The following is a 10,175-nucleotide window of genomic DNA, read 5'->3' as shown; positions in this document are numbered from 1 at the left end:
AAAAAATATTGATAAGAAAACAGAAATAATAGATATAGATTGAAAAATAGAGATAAGAGATATAGATTAAAAAATAGAGATAATAGATATATATCGAAAAATAGAGATAATAGATATAGATGAAAAACATAGATAATCGATATAGATAAAAAAACAGAGATAATAGATACAGATCAGAGAACATAGATAACAGATATAAATAAGAAAATAGAGATAACATATACAGATCAGAAAATAGAAATAAAAATATAGATCAGAAAACAAAAATAACAGATATAGATAAAAAATAGAGATAACAGATATAGATCGAAAAATAGAGATAACATATATAGATCGAAAAACAGAAATATAAGATATAGATCGAAAAATAGAAATAATAAATATAGATAAGAAAACAGAGACAATAGACATAGATTGAAAAACAGAGATAACATATATAAATTAGAAAATAGAGATATCAGATATAGATTGAAAAACAAAAATAACAGATATAAATAAGAAAATAGAGATAATAGATATAGATTAGAAAACAGAGATAATAGATTTAGATTGAAAAATATAGATAAGGGATATAGATAAAAAAATAGAGATGATAAATATAGATAAGAAAATAGAGGCAGTAGATATAGATAAAAAAACAGAGATAATAGATATAGATAAAAAATAGAGATAACAGATATAGATCGAAAAATAGAATTAAGAGATGTAGATAAAAAAACAGAGATAATAGATATAGATCGAAAAATAGAGATAAGAGATATAGATCGAAAAATAAAAATAATAGATATAGATATGAAAACAGAGATAATAGATATAGATTGAAAAATAGAGATAATGGATATAGATAAAAAAAAAACAGAAATGATAGATATAGATAAAAAACATAGATAATAGATATAGATCGAAAAAACAAAGATAATAGATATAAATAAGAAAACAGAAATAATAGATATAGATTAGAAAACATAGATAATTGATATAAATCGAAAAAAATAGATAATAGATATAGATAAGAAAATAGAGATAATATATATAGATAAAAAAACAGAGAAAAGAGATATAAATCGAAAAACAGAGATAACAGATATAGATCGAAAGACAGAGATAGTAGATCTAAATAAAAAAACAGAGATAACAGATATAAATCGGCCTTTTTCGGGCGATAATGATTTATTATATAACGTTTGTTTATAAAGGTGCAGGTAAACTTGAAGCCACTCGAAAAGTTGGAAATGTGGCCTATAGAAAGAAGAGTTTTTATTTCGAGGCCCTACGGTGAGCGCCAATTATTTTTGTAGAGATTGACCGGTGTATAGCTCGTCTGCCAGTGAATGCTTGTAAGCTTTCCATCAGGATGAAGTATACATCGGCAATGAGAGAACAAGTAAGTGGGTACCTGCAAAAGGCACTCCAACGCTCAAATCAGTAAGTAAATAATAAACTTTGTAGAATGTAATGTGCCAAATAAACATTTTACCTCCGGTTTATATTTTAGGATGAAACATCGACAATTATACTCTCAATAATTTACATTAATGGAAAGTAATAGCATATAAGGGTGTTACAATATTTTTTTGGTGCTTGTTATTGATAAATGATTTATAACATATACTGTTGAATTATAATATTAAGGACAAGTTATAACGACCATATCACATAACTAATTTATAATGTAGACTGCCAAGTTATAACATTAAAGATGAGTTATAGCGACCATATCATTAAAATTATTTTTGTATTGTTACTTGGGATTACCATTTTAATAGTTTGTTATAAAATTTGTAATGATAAGTTCCCAAATTCTTTTCACCTAACCAAAGTTGCAGAAAAAATAAACTTTTTTTGGAAAAAAAAAAGGGGAAATCTTAAAAAGACGTAAAGAACCCAAGAAGGGTTTAGTTCGATTCGAAAGAACGAGAGAGCGTGTGAGATTGTCTGATTCATTGGAAAAACTGATAAGTGCGGATGGGCAGCAGCGGCACGGCGGTGGAGAAGTCGGAGGAGCAGCTCCGCAATGAGATCGATGAGCTTCTCCGCCAACAGCGCGAGGTCACGCATTACTCTCTCGCCAATTACCACACCACTCTACTTCCACTCTCTCCAATTTATTCAATCGATTCTGTTTCTTTTTTGTTCAATTTTCTCAGATTATGGAGCGGCTTCGTGATCCTCGAGGCCTTCGAAGGGGTCCCTTCTCAGCTCCTCGCCGACAACCCTTTCCTCCCCATGTCAGTCTCACCCCCTCCCCCCCCCCCCCCCCCCCTCCCCTTTCTCTTTTCTAAAGCAGAAAATATTATCTTTCTTGTAATCTGAGTTTAGGGATTTGGTTAAAGAGTGTAATTTGACATACAGGGAGACAGGAATGAACCGGAAGGTCAACCTCCTGCTAAACGCCGACTTTCTTCTGCTGTTGTCAGGGTAATAACATTATAATCTTCTCACTTTCATGTAATTTGGTTCTTTTTGTACATTAGAGGATTAGAATAGATCATAGGAGGAAGCATAAGATATGGTTTAAGTTGATTCTGGCTTATTAATTGATAAAGGTAGATGAGGAGGGAGAATTGATTCACGATGATCTTGCTCATGCACCGAAGAGTGTTAACACTAATGGGGCCAGTGCTACTAATCAATCTAATTCTCAACACCAGACTGGGTGGTCTAGGAGAGACAGAAATTCCAACATGGTAATTCTCGGCGTATTTGTTTTTGTCGTGACGAACAAGTGTTGCTTCAGAATTTTATATTTCTAATGCTATTGATATGTGCTGTTATCTAGGACTCAGACACTCCTGCTGCAGAACCCGTTCCAAGGGTATTGCCAAAGAATGATGATCCTCGCTTGGTTAACAGGAACAAGAGAATGCTTGGACAGCTTCTTGGAACTTTGGAGGTACCTTGCATCGGTTACCTAATTCTTTCAACAGAATTGTTGTATAATAAGCTCAACTTAGTGGAGCAAAACTGCTTCTCCTTACATAAGCAGTCATTGACTCATTGTTATTATTTCTCAATTTTTATATGTTTTATTTTATGCTTTTTTACAGAAATTTAGAAAGGAAGACATGAAACTCTCAGGAACAGAGGCATACATGCGGAGATCTACTTCTTTGCAAAGGGTAAGTTTGTTTAATCCTGTAATTTATATGAAGTTTATCCCGACTAAGAACTGTTTTGTGAATATGCATACTTTTATAGACGACTCACTGAAGCATATTGAATTTAGGATTAATACATTATCTGGGTTCATACTTATGCATAAATATCCGTTTGGCATGTTCCTATACCTAGGTATTACTATACAATAGGTATAGATTTTAAATCAAGATTCAGGACTTCTTTTTTATCACTAGCTGATTGTAGGAGCATAAAAATACATTGCAATTTTCCTAATCCATCTTTTCAACTGATAGTTGTGCTCTTTCCTTCCTAATATTTATAAAGTGGCAAAGTGCAGTTAGAGTAACATGAGATTTGTTTGGATGATATGATCACCTCGATTTCAAAAATCGAGTTTTTTTTTTTTTATATTTTACTTCCTCTCTTTTTGTGTGATAACAGTTAAAATTCTTCCTGATAGTTTCAAATACTTTGAAATGTTTCCTAGGCTGAGCAAAGAGCACGTGAAGAAAGCGAAAGGCTAAGGAAAGAGGAGCGTGAACAAATTGCTGAAAAACGCAGGAGAGACTTGGTGGGCTTTCAAATGATACAATACTTTGCTCTTCATAATAGAGAACCAAAATTTCATATGATCTCACTTAACTCATACTTTTTCTATTTGTTTTCCAATTTTTCATCAGACACTTCGGGCACGTGTGGCTGCTAAAACTGAAGAAAAGAAGCTGGAATTGTTGTTTCTTAAGTGGAGTGAACATCATAAAAAACTTGGAAATTTTATAAGGTTTGTGTTCTTCAAATGTGAACTTGAAGAAGCATGATTCTATTCAAGACGATTTCCTTGCCTGTCATATCAACAACTAGGAATCTTTAGTTTCTAACGTCATGAAATGGTTTATTCCTGTGCAGGTTATTTTTAATTTTGGTCCAAAAGTGTCCATATTCACATTTTATTGAGACAAAGATAAGTTTCAGCTCATGTGCATTGTAGTGTTGAAGCAACTTGATGACTGGATGTGTTCTGCTAATTGCAGGATTTTAGGTAGAAATATGAAAGTTTTCCATTGATCTTATTGGACCCTTGTTTGATTGAATATGCTGTCCATTTTTCTCCCCCCAGGACTAAGACAGAGCCTCCCATATATTATTTACCTAAGAAGCCATTACATGAAGATGCTGCGATATTTGAGAAGCAGAAAGAAGAGGTTTGATTCTTGGAACCTGAAAACTAAAAGATGAGACTGCAGACTTGCCATTTGTTATACTAGACCACCATGGGCAGTCGTCCAGCATTAGCTGCCCTGGTCGATTCTCAAGCATTTCTCTATTCTCTTATGTTGCTTTATGGATAAATAAGAGTTCTTACTAGCAAATAGGGCAGCAATTGAGTCAAAGTAGTGACCCTTGTCAAATCTTATATATATATATATATATATATATATATATATATATATATATATATATATATATATATATATATATATATATTTTGGTCTCAAATATACAGAGGGCATACTTGCAAATAGGTGGAAATTTTGGCCAACCAGAGCTGAATTGTGGTCTTGTTTTTTCAATAGAATTTTATGATTATTACTTATTATAATTATCAAACTTCCTGTCAAGTTTTTTCAATTTTATAGCTTGCATAATGCAAACAAATTGGTTTGATATTGCCTTTAATATGTAGTACCTATGGTTTTGTTTGTATAAGAAATTTGTATTGTCAATTTGTAGGCTTTTCTAGAATGGAAGAATGCAAGGAGAGAGGAAGTGTCTGAGTATCAGAAACAAATTGGGGAGCAGTACCTTGCAAACGTTGAGAAAGATATGGAAAGATGGCAGAATGCAAGAAAAGCTCGGAAAGTAAATAACAACCAGGATTTACAGGAAACTATGGACAAAGAATTGGATACACATAGGCTTGAGCATGGTCCAAAGAAAAGGAAAATACCTGGTGGAAGCAACAATGAAGATGATGAAGATGTGGAAGACATCAATATTGGAGAGGAAGACTTGATGGAGGATGTTTTAGAGGATGATGCTGGTAGAAGAGTTGATGAAACAACCACCGCAGAAGCAAGTAACCCTAGTTATGATCCTGCAGTTGATTCTGATAATGTAGACCAGAAGTGATGGCCAACCAGGTCATGTAGTTTTCAATGATTTTTAATGTTTTGTTGCCTATTCCATGCTTTTTCTAGGCTACTATAGATAATTAGATATACTTTTCTTTTAAGCCTTCCATCTTATTACCTTGAGATTATAACATTAAAATGAACCCTTTTCACTTGTTCTTTTATATATTATTGTCTTTTGAATAATCATAGTGATGCACGTGTTTGTTTGTGCCTTTAAGACTCACCAGCCAACCCAGTTTAGGATCATTTTTAGTTTGCACATTTTGAACTTGCTTTAAGTTTTTGGCTAAGGAGTAAGAATTCCTCGAAAGTTCTGTTGGACGTACCTAGTCTCCTGCTCACGCTTAGCTTAGTTAAGGCGGCAGGGCATCTGGTTCTGCACCACATCAACACCACATGGTACCTGTTCATGTAGCTTTTGTTCATTCACCTTGGAATGGGGTACTTGTCTCTTCCAGTACTATTCCAAAGTGGTAAAGTGACTCATAAATTCTATTAATTTCTTAGGAGCCCCTCCCCCTCAACCCCTCCCCCCACCACCCCCCAAAAAACCTAAAAAAAAGGGCTAGATTTCCTAATATCTGTCATCAAGACTTCAAACAAAAGCAGGAGGTTGTGTAGGAATCGTTTTTTATTATTGAAATGGGAGAGAGAAGGTTGAAGAGGAACACAGGAAGACATACATAGCATCTAGAAAGCAATTCAGATACGAGTGTTTTTTTTTTTTTTTTTCAGGAGTCAAGTCATGTATAAGAAAACCAGTTCCTTAATAAGCAAGGTATTTATTACTATATTAAAAAATAACCCTTCTCCACATGCAATGACGAGATCAGCTAGAGCTATAGAAACACAACAGATTCCTCCCCCAAAAGAAAGTGGTGGCCAGTGTAGCTTTTAGAGCTCAGGAAGGAAAGGAAGCCTTTCCAACGAGATGACACAAAAGGGGAACTGAAAGGAAGCTTCCAACGGTGTGGTTTCAGATGAGCCAGCCCAGCCTGTAACACACTGTTTTTCTTTTCTTTTCAAGTGTCCAACTTCACTTTGTTTCGATCTTGAGTCATCATTTTATATACAGCCATTAGTGACAGGCCTAATCAACGATAGCTTTCCTAATCCCGAGGCAATTTATGGAAAATCCGCTGCATTGTGACATTAGCATAATTATCAGATTGAAGTTGAAACAATAACCAACAGAACATCTTGAGTCTTTTTTTAGACTTTAGTTACTACCTCATTCACAAATCACAATGAACATTTCCTCACTTTCTGCATATCGAGTTATTGCATAATCTCTGCATAATCTCCCATGTCCACATGTGAAAACCGGCCAGCAAATTAAAGCAGAATGACAGAATCTCCCTTTGTGTAAAGTAACAATACATACACACACGTTATTAAATCAATTATTAAATTCAACTAAAAACACTTGTTCCTTCTGAGAGTAAATTTATTAACTGGGAACTAACATGCATACTTTAGAAAGTCCCGTGTGTAATCTTTATCCATTTGAATATAACCAACAAGCCAGTCCGATCCATAATCATCAAATTAAAAAGCTATATTCCTTCTCACTCGCCACTCACTAATAACACTCCATTCAAAAATTCAAACTAAACATAACAAAAACAGCATTTAGAGAGTAATAAAAAAGAACAAAAATAATGATGACAAGAGGAGGGAACCCACCATTTCAGCCAAACGGGGAGTACCAGATATCAAGGCTACCACCACCACCATCGCATTCCTACCGGCCTCAAAACCGCCAGCACTACGCCCCGCCGCCGTCGCGGCCCCCCTCTTCATCTTCGAAGTCGTCGTCGTGCAAGGCCTGCTGCTGCTGCATGTTCCTGCTGGTCTCCTTCTTGTCCCTCGTTCTCCTTGTAATCCTCTTGGCATTGGTTCTATCCATCAAACCCAAGAAGCCACAGGTAGACCTCATTCAAGTGGACGTACAGTACGTTTCCATCACCTCTAACGACCCCGCAACAACTGCAACTACTGCCACGCTGTCCCTCGCCATTCGGTTACTTTTCGCGGTGGTGAATCCCAACAGGGTTGGGATCAGGTACGGCGATTCCAGGTTCACAGTCATGTACCGCGGAATACCTTTAGCTAGGGTTCTGGTGCCTGGTTTCTACCAGGATCCGCACTGCGTGAAGGACGTCGTCACCGCCGTGGCTGTTGATCGTCTTAACTTGCTTCAGGCTGATGCCGCTGAGTTGATCAGTGACGCAGTCATCAATGACAGGGTCGAGTTTCGGGTTCTTGGTAACGTTGCTGCTAGGATTCGTGTCCTTCGTCTCTTCGATTCTCCTCGTGTTCAGGTTCCTCCATCTTCTTTCTTCCTTAGAGTAATAGTAGTTATCATGAACTCATTTTTAATCTCTAATCTTTTGCTTTGATCTGCACTGGGCAGGTCTCTGTGGATTGTGTTATAGTGATTAGTCCACGAAAGCAGTCTCTGAGTTACAAGCAGTGTGGAATCGATGCATTGAATGTTTAAAGGAAGATGAAGACTGGGTAGTAGATAGTTGAGAATTGATTATTTGAAATATTTAACTGAGTTATTATTTAACGGTTTATTATATTATCATTTAACAATTTTTAACTATAAATTTACCTTGAAGACAATGAAGACAACGTGAATTTTCACTTTAAAAGATATTCATGTCATGAAATCATACGAGTTTGGAAGACTACTTCTCAAAAGAGACATCTAACTTATTAGTGATAATATATTATTCAACATTTTGTCAAAGGATATTTGTAGATTTTTTTTTCCAAATTACTTTTACTTTTCTAAATTGTTACTTCACTTGTAAGACAAATGTAAAGCAGAGAAAAAAATGAGTACCTTGCTTCATTTCTTGTGCTCCCTTCGCCAACTCTATATCTTTTGAAAGTGTGTGGAAGTGAACTCAAACTGTCTTCATTATTTTTTCCCCTCAAGAATATTCTTTTTTTTTTGAAATATAAATATAATATTCTCAATTGGTAAAACTTAAAACATGATTGGCGAAGTAGAGAAATAGATGAACATTTTGAATTTGGATAGTTTACTTGATTAATTAGGGGTGTGTTTGTTGGAAGAAAAGAAGCACGTTCAAACTTCAAAATCACATTTACAAGAAGCAATTATTTTTAGCTTATGCGTTTTTCTAACGGACTTTTAGTTATCAACACTAAACCTTTATTTACCTTTTATTAATTTTATTTTTATGCATATTATTGTACTATAACAATGACTAATGTTAGTGTATTTTATAAAAAATAGAGTGATATTCTTTAGACAATAATTAGAATACAACAGTTAAAAAATAGATATCATCATTTTTATTTTGAAAAGACCATTCATTTTTATAAATTCATGTAAATATATAATATAAAAAAGTATATATAAAGTGACATTATCAAAAATAATAGTGACAATATTATTATTCTACTAGTTATTTTAAATTAAAAATTATGATTATTTTAAAAAGATATATACTACAAATTAATATTTAAACTTTATATCATGTTATACCATGATAAATTAGACAACCAAACAAATAAATTATTTTTATAAATTTAAATTATCGATACAAGATATAGAAAATATATGCTCAATAAAAATATCATAAAAATAACGTAATTAGACATATAATTTTTGTAAAATGACTATCCATATCTTCGCATATACACATGTATATGTTAGATATTAACCTTATTTTATATATATATATATATATATATATATATATATGTATGTATAGAACCTTATTATAAGATTTATCTTAAGGAAACTAATAAATTAGGTTTCTTTTTGGATATATCTTCTCTTTTCTGTTCAGCAAAAAATGCCTGAAAATAAATTCTAAGTGTCTTGAAAATTGTTAACCGTGACCAAAAACTAAAACAGAAAACTAGTTTACAAGTAATCCGCATCATCGCCCAATTTAAAGTGTTGGCTACAAATTTTTGGCAAAGGCCCTAATAGCGAAAAAATATAAAAAAGGCATTCTATTAATCATATGTAAGTATAAATTGGTTCTTTAAGGACCAAAGGAAATATGTTATTTTTGTGGTTATAATGATTTTTTTATATTAATTTTTAATATTATATAAATGGTCTCTAAATTGATAAAATTATAATGAATGAATTGGAAGATAGTCTAATTATATTAGTAATTGTAAATATAAATTTAATATAAAAAATATAAATTTATTTGTGATAAATACGTATTTAATAAAATTAATTTATTATATATATATATAAGTATCAATTCTAAATAAAAAAATCAGTTATCTCTTTATTTTTTATATTGATAAAAAGAAAAAAAATGGTATCAATTTTGTTTATTTTGTTTTAATGCTACCAAAAAAATATATAATTAATTCATATATTTTAACAAAATTATCACTGAAAGTAAATATCAAATTTGAAATTGTTATTTACAAACTATGTAATTTGTATATATTCAAACTAATTTGTAGATAAATATTGGTAATTACATATATCATGAGTAATAAAATTATTAATAATACGATGATATTATTTAATTTATTATTCATATAATTCTATTAATTAAGTAAATATAGTAAATCTTTTAATTGTTTTTTTATATATTTAAAATGAAAATTTTCAATCTTTCTTTGATTTTACATTAATATAGTAATTAAAGACAAAAAGGTTACACATATATTGATTACGGTCTGATTTTAATTCTTTCAAAATTAATAAAAAATAATATATTAGCAAAATCTACACTCATAGTTATAAACTTGTATTTTCGTAAAAATACACATACATATAATAAAAAATAAAGATTTAAATTTAAAATTTCCTCTTTTATATACAAATACTCAGTGTCATTAAGTTAGTAATTTATTTTTTTTATATAACTTAAATAAATTAATCAGTTAGTAATTTATTTTGTT

The 10,175-nt window shown here is 32.0% G+C and overlaps 2 protein-coding genes across 2 annotated transcripts; both read left to right on the top strand.

The window, feature by feature from the left end:
• Window positions 1-1,747: 1,747 nt before the first annotated feature.
• On the top strand, window positions 1,748-5,438 carry LOC112792311 (uncharacterized). The gene is made up of 10 exons (XM_025835497.3): window positions 1,748-2,049; window positions 2,148-2,228; window positions 2,353-2,418; window positions 2,547-2,687; window positions 2,780-2,893; window positions 3,048-3,119; window positions 3,608-3,691; window positions 3,801-3,901; window positions 4,238-4,322; window positions 4,852-5,438. Exons 1-10 carry the CDS (start codon window positions 1,966-1,968, stop codon window positions 5,248-5,250), a joined length of 1,227 nt encoding a protein of 408 aa, XP_025691282.1. The 5' UTR covers window positions 1,748-1,965; the 3' UTR covers window positions 5,251-5,438.
• A 538-nt stretch (window positions 5,439-5,976) lies between these two features.
• LOC112792312 (uncharacterized) lies at window positions 5,977-7,848 on the top strand. The gene is made up of 2 exons (XM_025835498.3): window positions 5,977-7,579; window positions 7,672-7,848. Exons 1-2 carry the CDS (start codon window positions 6,917-6,919, stop codon window positions 7,756-7,758), a joined length of 750 nt encoding a protein of 249 aa, XP_025691283.1. The 5' UTR covers window positions 5,977-6,916; the 3' UTR covers window positions 7,759-7,848.
• Window positions 7,849-10,175: the final 2,327 nt, after the last annotated feature.

Source organism: Arachis hypogaea, chromosome 13, assembly GCF_003086295.3.
Source record: "Arachis hypogaea cultivar Tifrunner chromosome 13, arahy.Tifrunner.gnm2.J5K5, whole genome shotgun sequence".
NCBI lineage: Eukaryota > Viridiplantae > Streptophyta > Magnoliopsida > Fabales > Fabaceae > Arachis > Arachis hypogaea.
Note: the sequence above shows the minus strand (reverse complement) of the source record. Positions and strands in the feature narration are given on the sequence as shown.

What these genes read in the sequence shown, in the direction of transcription:
- LOC112792311 (XM_025835497.3), top strand. Translation starts at nt 1,966, where the DNA reads ATGGGCAGCAGCGGCACGGCGGTGGAGAAGTCGGAGGAGCAGCTCCGC. An exon ending in AGCTTCTTGGAACTTTGGAG is followed by an intron (nt 2,894 to 3,047) that starts GTACCTTGCATC and finishes GCTTTTTTACAG; the next exon opens with AAATTTAGAAAGGAAGACAT. An exon ending in TTGAGAAGCAGAAAGAAGAG is followed by an intron (nt 4,323 to 4,851) that starts GTTTGATTCTTG and finishes GTCAATTTGTAG; the next exon opens with GCTTTTCTAGAATGGAAGAA.
- LOC112792312 (XM_025835498.3), top strand. Translation starts at nt 6,917, where the DNA reads ATGATGACAAGAGGAGGGAACCCACCATTTCAGCCAAACGGGGAGTAC. An exon ending in TCGATTCTCCTCGTGTTCAG is followed by an intron (nt 7,580 to 7,671) that starts GTTCCTCCATCT and finishes TGCACTGGGCAG; the next exon opens with GTCTCTGTGGATTGTGTTAT.